The sequence below is a fragment of the Mercenaria mercenaria genome, chromosome 18, assembly GCF_021730395.1.
Source record: "Mercenaria mercenaria strain notata chromosome 18, MADL_Memer_1, whole genome shotgun sequence".
Taxonomy (NCBI): Eukaryota; Metazoa; Mollusca; class Bivalvia; order Venerida; family Veneridae; genus Mercenaria; species Mercenaria mercenaria.
In genome coordinates this window covers 37,863,021-37,878,978 of record NC_069378.1, presented here as the reverse complement: position 1 = coordinate 37,878,978, position 15,958 = coordinate 37,863,021, and the positions used below count along the sequence as shown (strand labels likewise).

Sequence of the window (15,958 nt, the reverse complement as noted above, 5' to 3'; positions counted from 1 at the left end):
TCAACCAATTTCCTTTTAGGAAGTTTGGCAGATGGATAAATCCAAGATATATTTTCTGGAATATAGCTCAATTACGTTTATAACATTGTTGGTAAAATTGTATCATTTTGTAATTATTTACATTGTTGATTAGCACTTAGGATACAATATGCACTTTAAACTTTTCATACCAGGAACCTTTTGTGAAAAAATGCAACTTTGTGACATGACCTGCCAGCCTGGCTGTATATACCTGAGCAGCATACAGCTTATTACTGCATAAAAGAAACATATCAAGATAATTCTGAATCAGGTAAATATTTTATGTTTTTACAAAAGCTAATGTTTGAATAACCCTTAATTTTTAAAGAAATACACCAATTAATACAATTTCCTTGCATATTATATGATTATGTGATGAAAAACCCAAGTGCCATTATTATCTTTTGCCAAAGGTGGATGGATATTATTTTTGGCGTAGTCCTTTCCGTTTCATCTGTCCGTCAGATTAATTGAAAATGCTTGTAATTGGAAAAATATTATAGCAGCTTTGTCTATAGAATCATTAAACCTCATGTAATTATCATAAGGTTATTAACACTGCTCAATTATTTACCTTGATTTGGTAAAAAATAGGGATTTTTCCTGTATCTATTGAACAGAAATTTTTCTACAATGTAGATTTTGATGAAACTTCTCACAGTTTTAATTAAGATGTGGCAAACCATTTGACATAGATTAAGTTTGTAGAGTTTGTTGTTATGTCAGTAAGTTAGTTCAGTCTTGATTTCATATCTCCTAGAGGAAATTTACAGAATGTTACTTAATCAGAATGTTAGAAAAATATATATATTTATTAATTGATATATGGTTTGCTGTTACAGATTGTGTGCTGGAAAAATGACCTTACATCCAAAGGAGTAAAATTTGGAGAGTCATTCGACATCTACTTAAAGACAATTCCTACAGTTTTTTTCCTTTCATAGAATTTTTTTAAATTCACATATATGATAGGAAAATTTGTGCTGAAATCAATGAACAACTAAAAACAATAGGTCACCAGGCTTGTTTTTGTGAAAAATTGTTTTGAACACACCCACTGTTGCTGAAACTGCCAGCGATTTTTCAACATTTTCATAATTTTCTGCTTTTTTATAAATACCAACCAAAATATACATCAAGACAGCGCAATACGGTTTTTTTCTTTTTACAGATTTTATTATATACTTATTTGATATCATAGTCATATTTGTAATACTCTATCCTTATAATAATGGGTACAAATGAAAAAAAAATATTGTTTCATATTTACTTTTGTGAAATATTTTCAATGAAAATACCCATAGTGAAGAATATTTTTTTAAATTTTGAAAAAACTCTTTCATAGAATTTTTTCCTGTTTTTCTTGTGTATAGACAATTGTATTGTAAGCATAAAAATGGCTAAAAATGTATGGGTCACCAGGCTAAATTTTATGTTAAGACCGCTAGAATACAACACCTGTTCGGACGGAAATGGCGCGAACCTGGCCAAATTGATTACATGTAAGTCTGCTAAAAGTTAAAAAAAAGTTTTAAAAATTCTTAATTCTTTCTATAACTGAATACTAAATAATCTGAAAGTTGATAATTATGGTCTTATCAGTACTAAGTCAATTATCTTATATTATATGAACAACACTGTCTTAGTACTAAAATGCGATGTGAAAACACAACTACAAAAATAGCAAGATACCTGTCAGGCGTGATACTTGTCAATAAAACACAAACCAGTATCAACATTTGATTACTGATAAAACTTATCAAAAATGTTATTTCATTCAAGATTCCTCATATTTAAGATTGTCTGTAACATGTTTCAACAAATGTTGACTTCAGTTCAGTTTTCCATAGAGAGTGTCGGCTGCGCAAAAAAAACTATAGGAATTCCCTTTAAGCCATCCTGGAATATGAAAAAATAAGACTGCATTGACAACATCCTGATCCTCGTGTTCAGATCTTTTGTGATTTCTTGTAAAGAGTCTTTGATTTTTGCATAAAAATAAAAAATATATTAATATAATTCGATTTTTGCTTACTACTGATTTTGTTCAGATTCAGCATTTGCAGCCGATTTCCACTAGTTGCCACGTATTTTCCACCTAATGCCAGCTATAATAGGACTGCCACAATAGTGGCGTTCTGGTGAAATTTTGTCTACTTACTGCCACCTGTTAGGTGGCAACTGGTGGAAATAAGTGGCGTTTAGTGGAAAATAGATTTTACACCAAAATGGTGGCATTTTAGTGGTATTTTGTCTAAATACTCCACTTACTGCCGCCATGAAGGTGGCTATTAGTGGAATTAAGTGGCAAGTTAACAATTTTTCCACCATAATGGTGGCACAATGGTGTAAAACTGCCTAAATACTCCACTTATTACCACCTAAAGGTGTACACAAGTGAAAAAAGGTTGAATTTAGTGGAAAACAGGTTTGCCACTGTCCTGTTCATTTTTTTCACCATTCTGGTGGAAAATTGTCTAAATACTCCACCATTGAAAAGGGTGGCATTATAGGTAAGATATTTTGTCATGTGATTATTTTGACCAGTCAAAATTAATGTCATCATGTACGAGTGAGTGAGGGCAAGGTAGGTAGTGTTTTTGCCAGATGAGTCTTGGCTTCCAAAGTGTTCACTTCGAGAAATAGCGAATTAATTATTGCTAGGACTTTTGGATCATATTACTGAAACCATATTTCTTGCGGGTGCTTCGGTGTCCGGAGAAGGAAGTAGGTAATATTAGCCAGCAGCCTGGGTCGTAGCTGTAGTAAAGATTTAGTATAGAATTTTGTAAGTGTCTGAAAGGGTTCCTCAAGGATGCCTTGGTGTCCGGAGACCTTTATACTTACATAAGGGTTTAGAAGTGTGTTTTGGTAGATAGACAGTTTGTGTGTTTCGGTAGGCAGTTTTGTAGATAGCTTTAATTCTTCTGGGTACTTCGGCGCCCTGGGAAGCAAAGCTTGTCTTAAAAGCCTAAGGCAGAAAAGTACAGACATTTTTGTGTTGTTTAATTTCTGATTAAATTATTGATCTTTAAAACATTCTAATCATTTCGAAATCATTGGTATCTAATCACTAGGCAGGTAGCTGTTGTGTAACTGGATTACATACATACTAAGGGACACAACAACGCTGTATCAGCAACACTATTAGGACATTGAGTTATTGTTACTGTGTTATATAATAGGCATGTTTCATTGTCAAGTATTCAGTATTGTAGTTGCACTTGTATCATGCAGATTAAAATGTATTAACCTTTAAGAGTGTTATTCATATTGGGTCTCGAACCCTAACTTGGTTTATCCTGACAAGTAAATGACATAACAGTAGCCTGAGGAAAATTTATTATATTATTGTACAGTAGTTCTTGTTGTGTAGTTTAAAGAATTATATTCCCTCGGAAAAGATCGTTACACTTATAATGAGACACTCAATAATTGCAGGCTCGTCAGATACATACGTGAAATGGTTTACTTAGCTATTTTCAAAACATATATGTTATGTACATTCATGTAGCTATATATAGACCATATAAAGTAGTATTCCTTAACTGTAATAATAAAACTGTATTCCAGTAATCAAGCAATTTTCTCAGTTTATAAACATACGTGAAGACCGCTTCTGATACAATATAATTAACATGAACAATTGTCAATATTACTCTTTGGTATTAACTCAAATCAGAATTTATCAAATACTTTTAAGACTTTGCGTTTTGAAAAGAAAAATTACATGGTTGTTGTTATTTTGGAATCTATACACTCAAAAACCTCACTAAACTCTTAACAATATATATGGTTTCCAGTCTAGCTTAATTCTTTTCGTTTCATATCTAAGCGGACTGGTATAGCCTAATATATGCTAATTCAATAATGCATTTTTATCAGTTTATACCTTTTCAAGTGTTGTTTCCTGGTATAGTCTGATACAATCATGCATTATTCATTGTAGAGATTATATGCAATTAAAGGTGTTGCCTTTCTTAATTCTGATGAAATCTATGATTAAAGGTTCATGTCCATAACATTTTCTTTTCTTCAGTCATGCTGGTTAAACTATTACTATTTGTGGTGAAGCTAAAGCTTCGTTAACACTTCAGCGTTTATATACATTTGTAAATGTTCCTTTTTGTAAGTTAAATATTGTCATGTTTCACTGTTAACATTTTTGTGAGTATTGTTTGTTAAGTTATATATAATCTTGTCTCATTATTCATACTCATTGTGAATATTGTTTATAATGTATATTTATCATGTTTCATTTATTGTCAGTGATTTGTATATATATATTATGTACTTTGTTCATCTCTTCATACTATGGAGGATTAAAAGAAATATATATATAAATAGTCATCGTTCAGCCTTTAGTAAATTCCGCTGTGCTGTGGCACCATTGCGAATTGAAACGGGACGTTATGAAGGTTTAGATATTGAAAACAGAAAATGTTATTTTTGTGAAAGTATAGAAGACGAAAGCCATGTACTTTTGGATTGCATCATGTACTATGACATTAGAGCTGACTTGTTTAACAAAGCCTGTTTTATAAATCCAAATTTTGGTATTATGTCAAAACAAGAGCAGATAAAGGAAATATTTTCCAATCCATTATTGATTAGAGATAGTGCTAGAGTCTGTTTTAATATTTTAAAAGAAAGATCTTTTAAGCTACGTAAATAATGCACAACCATCTTTTACTCTCTTTAACAAAATATAAGATCTCTTTTAAACATAGTGTACCTTCATCTTTCTTCTCTTTGATAAACAAAACTTTTATGTTAATTAATTCTAGAATGCTACTGCTAATCAGTTCCTTTATGATCTGATCTTACACCATTTTTTTTTTTATAGTGCACATTTGTGCCCGTTTTCTATTCTCAGTGTATTATTCTAAACATTTTAATGCAGTATTTAAACCTTGGAATAGCAGTAACAATCTAGTTTTTAGGATATGTATGATAACAACTGTGACTGTTATTCATACAGTAATGCAGATGTCTGTAAGTACAGGGTGTTTCATAATATCTGTTACCATTTCGCTGTTTTAAATTTTTCAAAATATGGGTTGTACTCTTAAATGAAAGTCATTAAGCGATAGTAGATATAACAAGAGGACCATGATGGTCCTGAATCGCTCACCTCTTCCCACATGACCCAGTTTTGAGTATGACGTCGTTTTTTTCTATTATTTAACATAGTGACCTAGTTTTTGACCTCATGTGACCCAGTTTTGAACTTGACCTAGATATTATCAAGATAAAAATTCTGACCAATTTTCATGAAGATCCATTGAAAAATATGGTCTCTAGAGAGGTCACAAGGTTTTTCTATTATTTGACCTATTGACCTATTTTTCGAAGGTACGTGACCCTGTTTTGAACTTTACCTAGATATCATCAAGGTGAACATTCTCACTAATTTTCATGAAGATCTCATGAAAAATATGGCCTCTAGAGAGGTCACAAGATTTTTCTATTTCTATACCTACTGGCCTAGTTTTTGACCGCACGTGACCCAGTTTCGAAACTGACCTAGATATCATCAAGGTGAACATTCAGATCAATTTTTATGAAGATCCATTGAAAAATAAGGCCTCTAGAGAGGTCAAAAGATTTTAATAATTTTAGACCTACTGACCTAGTTTTTGACCGCAGTTGACCCAGTTTCAAACTTGACCTAGAAATCATCAATATGAACATTCAGACCAACTTCCATACAGATCCCATGAAAAATATGGCCTCTAGAGAGGTCACAACGTTTTTTCATTATTTGACCTACTGACCTACTTTTTGATAGCACGTGACCCACTTTCGAACTTGACCTAGATATCGTCAAGATGAACATTCTGACCAATTTTTATGGAGATCCATTCACAAGTATGGCCTCTAGAGAGATCACAAGGTTTTTCTATTTTTAGACCTACTGACCTAGTTTTTGACCGCACATGACCTTGTTTCAAACTTGACCTAGATATCATCAAGATGAACATTCAGACCAAATTTCATACAGATCCCATGAAAAATATGGCCTTTAGAGAGGTCACAAGGTTTTTCTATTATTTGACCTACTGACCTAGTTTTTGAAGGCATGTGACCCACTTTCGAACTTGACCTAGATATCATCAAGATGAACATTCAGACCAACTTTCATACAGATCCCATGAAAAATATGGCCTCTAGAGAGGTCACAAGGTTTTTCTATTATTTGACCTACTGACCTAGCTTTTGAGGGCACGCGACCCACTTTCGAACTTGACCTAGATATCATCAAGGTGAACATTCTGACCAATTTTCATGAATATCTCATGAAATATATGGCCTCTAGAGAGGTCACAAGGTTTTTCTATTTTTAGACCTACTGACCTAGTTTTTGATTGCATGTGACCCAGTTTCAAACTTGACCTAGATATCATCAAGATGAACATTCAGACCAACTTTCATACAGATCCCATGAAAAATATGGCCTTTAGAGAGGTCACAAGGTTTTTCTATAATTTGACCTACTGACCTAATTTTTGACGGCACGTGACCCACTTTCGAACTTGACCTAGATATCATCAAGGTGAACGTTCTGACCAATTTTCATGAAGATCTTGTGAAATCTATGGTCTCTAGAGAGGTCACAAGGTTTTTCTATTTTTAGACCTAATGACCTTTTTTTTGTCAGCACGTGACCCAGTTTGAACTTGACCTAGATATCATCAAGGTGAACATTCTGACCAATTTTCATGAAGATCTTGTGAAATATTTGGCCTCTAGAGAGGTCACAAGGTTTTTCTATTTTTAGACCTACTGACCTAGTTTTTGATGGCATGTGACCCAGTTTCGAACTTGACCTAGATATCATCAAGATGAACATTCTGACCAACTTTCATAAAGATCCCACAAAAAATGTGACCTCTAGAGTGGTCACAAGCAAAAGTTTACGGACTGACGCACGCACGCACGGATGGACGATGGACGCTGCGCGATCACAAAAGCTCACCTTGTCACTTTGTGACAGGTGAGCTAATAAAGTTTTATTTGTTACATAACTTCAGCAGGTTTGCTTAAAATGCTCATCCCGATGTCCCTTCAAAGAAAAGGTTCAGTTGTACAACATGACTTTGTGCTCAAGATGACGTCCTCTCTGAAGACCAGACTGCTTTCGGTTGGCTGGTGTTACCATGTCGTCTGTTAATAACTGACCCTGACTGTTCAAACCTTTTAACTATTCTGTGCACTTGTATCTTGCTAATTTTCTCATCTCAGGATATTGTTTTTGCATTGATCTAATGACTGTGACCGGTGAAAAACATTTAATGGGATTGTACTTTAGTAATATGTAAATTCTAAGTATAACATGTCTTAATGTGATAACATGTTTGAATTCCATGTATATTGTACATTGATGAGACTATAATAAATGAATAAATAAATAATCAGAACAAATATAAAGTTAATCACATTGATCATTTGATCGTGTTTTAAACAAGAACTAGTTATTGTATTGCAAATTAAAAGAAAACTATTATACATTTACTGATTTCATGTTACTAAAAATGTGTTTTTGCACATGAATGGTTTAGAATCATGATAAAAGTTCCATACATGCCTGTTGTTGAATTCGCATCTGCGTCTAAAATTACAAGCTGTTGAACTTGTGCATGTGTTATTTTCTGCCGAGAAACGCCAAATGTGAATTGGGTAATAATGCGTCCGACGCAAATCTAGCAAATAATATAATATTTAATAGTTCCAAAATAGTAGTTTACTACATGTCAGTAAATATAAACATTGCAGTGCAGAGCCGAAAAAAAATTCAAATAACAGCCGCGGCATAGTGCGGTTTGCACGTGACGTTACGTCAAACTTCTATTTTTAGTATCTACTTTTACTTTGATGAGCATATCGTAAATAAACCACGGGTAAATGTCTTAATGAAATAGTCGGTTTTGTTCCGACGCATACCTATGTTTAATCGTTGATGGAGCATCCATAAACTACATGAAAGCTGCAGGTTAGTACTGCCCCATGCACACTACCGACCAAATCGGATGGCTATGGTGTCTCTTTTGGCGACATTGGGTATAATTTGCATTATCAAGGGCATAATTTGTTCATTGGGACTTAATTTCGGGGTTGAGCTGAACCATGAAATTCACAAAAATTAATCCCTAACAAATAATAATGATTTCACAGTAATCATGTCAAATCTAAAGGCACTGACCTCCAGATTTTGGCTAGAAAATGATCTTTATTTAAAACTGAATATACTATGAACATAAGAACATGAGTTTTTTGTTTCTTGACTATCTTAAAAATGCCAAATAAAAGAAGAGGGTCATTGACTGTAAAGCACTCACCTGTGTATAAGGCTTTAAGTGTGTTTGTATAACGTAATGGTACAAGTTTTGATAGGTTTCTTCTATATTAGCCGTTGCACACATTCTTTAACCTAGGGCAATAGTTAGACAGTACAACTCTGATATCAAATGCCAAAAATCAAGGCTCTAGCTATTATTGATTCAGAGAAGAAGATTTTCAAAGTTTCTTATATAAAAGCCTATAGTAAGTACATGTCACATACAGGGGCGTGGCTGTTTTTGACCTTAGGTCAATAATTTGGTCAATTATGGTAGAGAGTTAAACCCTTACATCACACACCAAATATCAAAGCTTAAGAGAAAAAGATTTTTAAAGTGTGACAGCTGAAAACCTATTTTTAACCAAAAAGACCCATATGTTCAATGAACCGGAACCATTTGAACAAATTTGAAAGAGGGGTACCCAGAGATAGTTGTGTAAAGTTTCATCAAAAACCATTCAGTGGTTTTGGAGGAGATATTGTTTATAGAAATTGTTGATGAAAAGTGACCATGCCCTCTGGCGGCCATGTTTTTTAGCAAATGGGAATAATTTGAACAATATTGGTAGAGGGTCACACAAGGACCATTTGTGCAAAATTATTTTAAAATCGGGCCAGCAGTTTCACAAAAGAAGATTATTTTAATTTCCACTATATACATTATAGGGAAAAGTGACCACGCCCGCTGGCAGCCATGTTTTTTGATGAATCGGAATAATCTGAAAAATCTTGGTAGAGGGTCACTCAAGGACCATTTGTGTGAAATTATTTTAAAATTGGGCCAGCAGTTTCACAGAAGAAGATTTTTTAATTTCCAATATATACATATAGGGAAAAGTGACCATGCCCCCTGGTGGCCATGTTTTCTGACAAATCAGTATAATCTGAACAATCTTGGTAGAGTTTGACAGAAGGACAATTTGTGTAAAATTATTTCAAAATCAGACCATTGGTTTTGGAGATTTCGTTTGAAGATTTTTCTATTTTTAGCTCTGGCGGTCCCTATGTGCAACCAAGCGGAACTGTTTGAACAACTTTGGAAGAGAACCACTCAAGGAAAATCCAGGCCAAGTTTCATTAAAATCCATTCAGTGGTTTTGGAGGAGATGTTGTTTAAATGTAATTGTTGATGACGGACGACTTGATGGACGAATGGACGACAGACACAGTGTGATCACAATACCTTACCATGAGCACTTTGTGCTCAGGTGAGGTAAAAAAACACACACACAACAAAACATGCCCAAGGCGGGTCCTCTTTTCACCTTAGGGGCATAATTTGAACAATCTTTTTACAGAACCACTAGGCAATGCTACATAACAAATATCTAAGGCCTACTGGCCTTGAACTTTCAAACAAGAAGATTTTTAAAGTTTTTTTCTATGTAAGTCTATGTAAAACTTGGGACCCCTGGGGTGGGGCCTCTTTTTACCCCAGGGGGCATTTGAACAATCTTCATAGAGGACCCATGCCAAATATCGAGGCTCTACGCCTTGCGGTTTTGAACAAGAAGATTTTTAGCTCACCTGAGCAATGCTCATGGTGAGCTATTGTGATCACGCTGTGTCAATCATCCGTCATGCGTGTGTGCGTCCCTCGTCAACAATTGTGTATTGTGTTTAAAAGACATCTTCTCCAAAACCACCTAATGGATTTTCATGAAACTTGGCATGGGTGTTCCTTGGATGGTCCTCTACCAAAGTTGTTCAAATGGTTCCACTTGGTTGCACATAGGGGCCGCCAGAGCTAAAAATAGAAAATTCTTCAAACGACATCTCCTGCTGAACCGATGGTATGATTTTGAAATAATTTCACACAAATGGTCCTTATGTCACCACCATATCCAATGTATACGTCGCATTTACGGCGGGTACGCTAAATACACGGTTTATTGTACATTCCATTACCAGCATTTCCTGTTGATTTTGTCAACATTCTGCATGGTGAGGTAAGAAAAACAAACTAGTTTCAAGGTCCATAATTCCAAAGTGCCTGGGCCAATTTGGCTAGTTACCAAACTTGCCCGAGAACTTATTGGCAAACACATTTTGTTCAAGTTTGGTGAAGATCAGATGAGAAATGTTCGACTTAGAGTGCGGACATGATTTGTGACAGACAGACAGGAGTAAATGAATACGTCTCCCACACCACTGTGTGGTGGGAGACATAATAATCTTGGTAGAGGACCACTAGGTGATGCTACATAGCAGATATCAAAGCCCCAGGACCTGTGGTTTTATATGAGGATTTACAAAGTTTTTCCATTTGGTTGCCATGGAAACCAGAGTTCTGTACAGAATTCAATTCTTTGGACAATTTTTAAAGAAGACCGTCCAAGAAACATCCCTGTGAAGTTTCATCAAAATTGGGAGATGATGTTTAAAGGAAAACGTTGACTTGATTACAGACAACACAATCACTGACCACAATAGCCCACCCTTGAGCACTCTGTGCTCAGGTGAGCAAAAAAAACCTTTAAAAATTTATTTTAATTAAATTGTTGGAGAATGTTTACCAAACTTGGTCAGAAGCAAGGTCAGATGGTCAAGGTCCTCCTCAGGTGAGCCACTTAGCCCATTAGGGCCTCTAGTTAGGAATTCTTTTTGAATTTTAGTTTTTTAGGAATTATGGCAAAATGTCATAGAAATTGAAACTTTTGGGCCACTTGAAAGGCTGTGTTTGTCACCTGTCACATTAATTCATGTCATTAACATTTTACACCTGGAGCATATCATGGTACTCTTCCAAAAATGCACACTGTTTTGTCTGTTTAACTTCTGAAATTCAGGTGAGTGATCTTGGACCAACATGGCCCTCTTGTATATTTTTTAAGGTTACACCTGCTGTCACTTTAATAATGTTGTAAATTACTGAACTTGTAACTTCTACAAGAAGAGATACTTTGCACTGGAAAAAAGCAAACTCAATAATCAAATAAGTACATTTTATACAACCTAAAATGCAACACTGTTCCTTAAGTATTCCAAGCCTAAACTGACTCATAAGTTTTTCTTTAGATTTAATTAGGCTTCTCAGTTTGTATAAAGTCATCAGATGCTTGTTCCTGTCCCTCAATGTCATTTGATGCTTGCTCCAATTCTTTCAACCATGGAAGATCATCCGCAGTAAACACATAGGGATCCTTAGTAGGTTCTTCACATTGTGGATCAAACTTCGCCCCAACTGTCCAAAGTGTTTCTAAATCATACAGCTTCCTCATGGCAGGTGTAAATATGTGAAGCACTATGTTACCTGCAACAATTTATATCTTTATAAGCCCTATCAGGCATGTAATACACATTCTGCCTAAGTTTGCCCTATCAGGCATGTAATACACATTCTGCCTAAGTTTGCCCTATCAGGCATGTAATATAGGCATGTAATACACATTCTGCCTAAGTTTGCCCTATCAGGCATGTAATACACATTTTGCCTAAGTTTGCCCTATCAGGCATGTAATACACATTCTGCCTAAGTTTGCCCTATCAGACCTGTAATATACATTCTGTCTAATTATGTCATATCTGGCCTGTAATCCGCATTCTGTCTAATTATGTCATATCTGACCTATAATATACATTCTAATTATGCCTTATCTGGCCTGTAATCTGCATTCTGTCTAATTATGTCATATCTGGCCTGTAATCCGCATTCTGTCTAATTATGTCATATCTGGCCTGTAATCCGCATTCTGTCTAATTATGTCATATCTGACCTATAATATACATTCTAATTATGCCTTATCTGGCCTGTAATCTGCATTCTGTCTAATTATGTCATATCTGGCCTGTAATCCGCATTCTGTCTAATTATGTCATATCTGGCCTGTAATCCGCATTCTGTCTAATTATGTCATATCTGACCTATAATATACATTCTAATTATGCCTTATCTGGCCTGTAATCTGCATTCTGTCTAATTATGTCATATCTGGCCTGTAATCTGCATTCTGTCTAATTATGTCATATCTGGCCTGTAATCCGCATTCTGTCTAATTATGTCATATCTGACCTATAATATACATTCTAATTATGCCTTATCTGGCCTGTAATCCGCATTCTGTCTAATTATGTCATATCTGGCCTGTAATCCGCATTCTGTCTAATTATGTCATATCTGACCTATAATATACATTCTAATTATGCCTTATCTGGCCTGTAATCTGCATTCTGTCTAATTATGTCCCATCTGACCTATAATATACATTCTAATTATGTCATATCTGGCCTGTAATCCGCATTCTGTCTAATTATGTCATATCTGACCTATAATGTACATTCTAATTATGCCTTATCTGGCCTGTAATCTGCATTCTGTCTAATTATGTCCCATCTGACCTATAATATACATTCTGTCTAATTATGTCCCATCTGACCTATAATATACATTCTAATTATGCCCTATCTGACCTATAATATACATGCTGTCTAATTATGTCCCATCTGACCTATAAGATACATTCTAAATGGGTCCAAGTGCCCCGATTTGAACAAACTTGGGAGAGGCCTTTATAATAATGCTACAGACCAAGTTTGAAGAAGATCCATCAAGCAGTTCATGAGAAGAAGTCATTTCAAGGTTTTTCTATTTTTAGCTCTAGTGGCCCCTAAAAGGGGCCAAAAGCCCCCATTTGTACAAATTTGGGAGAGGACCTTATAATGATGCTACAGACCAAGTTTGATGACGATCCATCAAGCGGTTCATGAGAAGTCGTTTAAAGGTTTTTTCTATTTTTAGCTCTAGTGGCCACTAAAAGGGTCCAAGTGCCCCAATTTGAAGAAATTTGGGGAAGACCTTATAATGATGCTACAGACCAAGTTTGATGAAGATCAATCAAGCAGTTCATGAAAAGCAGTTGTTTAAATGTTTATCTATTTTTAGCTCTAGCAGCCCCTAAAGGGGGTCAAGTGCCCCCATTTGAGCAAATATGGGAGAGGACCTTATAATGATGCTACAGAGCAAGTTTGATGAAGATCCATCAAGCAGTTCATGAGAAGAAATTGTTTAAAGGTTTTTCTATTTTTGGCTCTAGTGGCCCCTAAAAGGGGACAGATGCCCCAATTTGAACAAATTTGACAGAAGACCTCAACAGGATGCTACAGACCAAATTTGGTGTTATTCTGACCAGTAGTTTCAGAGGAGAAGATGTTTAAAAAGTTAAGGATGTTACTTTGAAGCAAATAATTCCATAAGTCAAAATCAATTTTACAGAAAATGAATGTTTTTTTTTCTTGGTTTCTGGGAGGGTTGGGGGAGGGGATGGCAGAGGGGGTGACTGGGTGAGGGTACAAAACTTCACATGTTGATTATAAATATTGATGGAAATTTAAAACTGAAAAAACAAAAAAAATGGGGTGGGTGTGGGGGGGGGGGGATGCATGATCAGGGTGGTGGAGTGAGGGTGGAGGAGTGAGGTGGGGGAACGGTACAGCCTTGCATGTTGATAAATATTCATGGAAGGTTTGAAATTTTTTTTGAAGGAATGATTTTTTTTTGGGGGGGGGGGGGGGGGGGGGGGGAGGGGGGGGGTGTGACCAAGGCAAGGTGGTGACCAGGTGTGGGTATACAACTTCACATGTTTATAATAAATGTTCATGGAAAAGAATGAAGTTTAATGAAATTCTACCACTTGGTTGGTTTGTTATGTACAAATCTGTGGATTTTTATGCAATTAAAAGGCAATAACTCTAAGAAAAATTCTTCCAACTAGTTACTTAGAAATGGCTGCGGACGTGGAATTTTCATTAAATCAAGGACAATAACTCTAAGGGAAATTGACCAATCGAAAAAAAAACTTGACATGCATCATCGCGGTACGTTGGTTCATGTTTATTTCAAGTTTTATGAAATTCTACCTGCTAGTTACTGAGAAATGGCTGCAGACAGACGGATGGACGCATGCACGGACGGACAACGCCATTTCAATACCCGCCTCCCCATTTCATTGGCGGGGGATAATTAATGAAATATTGATGCAAGTTATGGCCTTTGTGTCATATGATGTACATGATGATGTGGTACAACTTTTTAAGTTTGAATCAAATCCTTTCTGCAATAACAGCTATAAAGTGAAAATGCATTAAAATTAACCTTAAATTCTAAGTAAAAAGGGGAATAATTCATGAAAAATCGGTGCCAGAATTATAAACCTTGTGTCATATAATGTGGGTGATGATGCGGAACAACTATTTCAAGTTTGAATCAAATCAGTTTAGTAACTAGAGCTGCTTTTGAGAAAAGCCCATGTCTCCCACAACTGCCGAATCATTTAAATAGTAAGTCAGTGTTTGTAAATGCCTGAAAACAAGCCACGGATTACTGACACAGCACCATCACAATAACTCATCCCAACCTTTGGTTCAGGCTGCTAAAAACAACATGGGTCATATTTTTTCCAGTGAATGTTATTTTGTAGTAAACAATAAGCTTCTCCATTTAACAAAGTGTAATGTATTGCATAATTTTTAACAAATTATCTGAAAGATGTTTAGATATAGCACTAAAATCCATAGTTTTTGATGCTATACATACTTTATCAAATGTGCAGTTAGGGGATCTCATAATTGTAAAACAATTCATAAAAGGTATTTCACAAAGACAACCTGCACTTCAAAATACAAGTTAACTTGAGATGTTACAACTTTGCTAAGATTCTTCAGTTCATGAAAATCTGTATGTTATCCCCGAGGAAGCTGGAAATTAAGTTAAATTACCTCTCTTGTTTTAACAACCGACAAGTTAATTGACATGGTTATGGTTAGAACTGAACATGATCTGGTGAGGAGACAAAGGGATTCTAATATAAACCCCAACTTGTTTGTTGGGTGCATGATGATTTTAGAAAACTACTTACCTAAATCCATTGCGTACCATTCTGATTTTTCACCTTCTATCCTCAGATACTTGTCTGTCTTGCTTTTTTTCCTTTTGTACTGAAATACAAAGAGAATAATTCAAACAAATGCCATTACCTGGCTGTAGGGTGGTGGTAAGCGGATGAATCTCAAATAGAAACCAAGGGGCACAATTTCAGTTGCTGAACAAAATTCCTATAAAGCTTTGTGACCCAAGGTCAAACACTTTTTGAGGCATTGTGCAACACAAAGGTTTAGGCACTTAACGCATATTTTTGACTTAGTCAATGACCATTACTCAAGTCTTACAAGAGAAACCCTTTGTGCATATTTTAAACTGCTGCATAAAATTCCTATATAGTTTACCAGTAATGTCTCCATAAGTCTGGCCTAGATGAATGAAATCATAACAAAACGCCTGACGCACGAATGTTATTAAGTCGATTTACCAATCGTTGCATAGGATAGATTCACCCTGTGCGATTTACCAGTTGCGCAGCGCAAGTAACAAATAACTATATCTGTAATTTGTACTGCGTATATGGTAAATTCTGCATTTAGTAAACTGATTATTTAACAAATGTCAAATGCTAAATGTCTTGGTATGTATGGTCATTCTTTTTATTAAATGGTCTACTGTCATAAATATAAGTTTCATATCCAGTATCTTGTTGAGGTGTGATAAATTCGTTTCTACATCAGTAAATTCACAGCAGTCTGTCACCAAGTTTCTATCTGAAA

General features: G+C 35.3%; 1 protein-coding gene across 7 annotated transcripts in view; it reads right to left on the bottom strand.

The window, feature by feature from the left end:
- The window catches only part of LOC123538571 (uncharacterized), an 84,361-nt gene that overhangs the window by 11,321 nt on the left and 57,082 nt on the right, over positions 1 to 15,958 (bottom strand). For 6 of the 7 annotated variants that reach the window (XM_053530178.1, XM_053530179.1, XM_045322765.2 and 3 more), the window contains 2 exons: positions 15,217 to 15,295; positions 11,294 to 11,615 (listed from right to left, as the gene is read on the bottom strand). In XM_053530178.1, the coding sequence (XP_053386153.1) occupies positions 11,383 to 11,615; positions 15,217 to 15,295 (312 nt within the window). In that variant the 3' untranslated portion in view covers positions 11,294 to 11,382. Of the gene's footprint in view, positions 1 to 11,293; positions 11,616 to 15,216; positions 15,296 to 15,958 lie in introns of those variants that run through there. The other variant, XM_053530180.1, reaches the window with a different exon arrangement.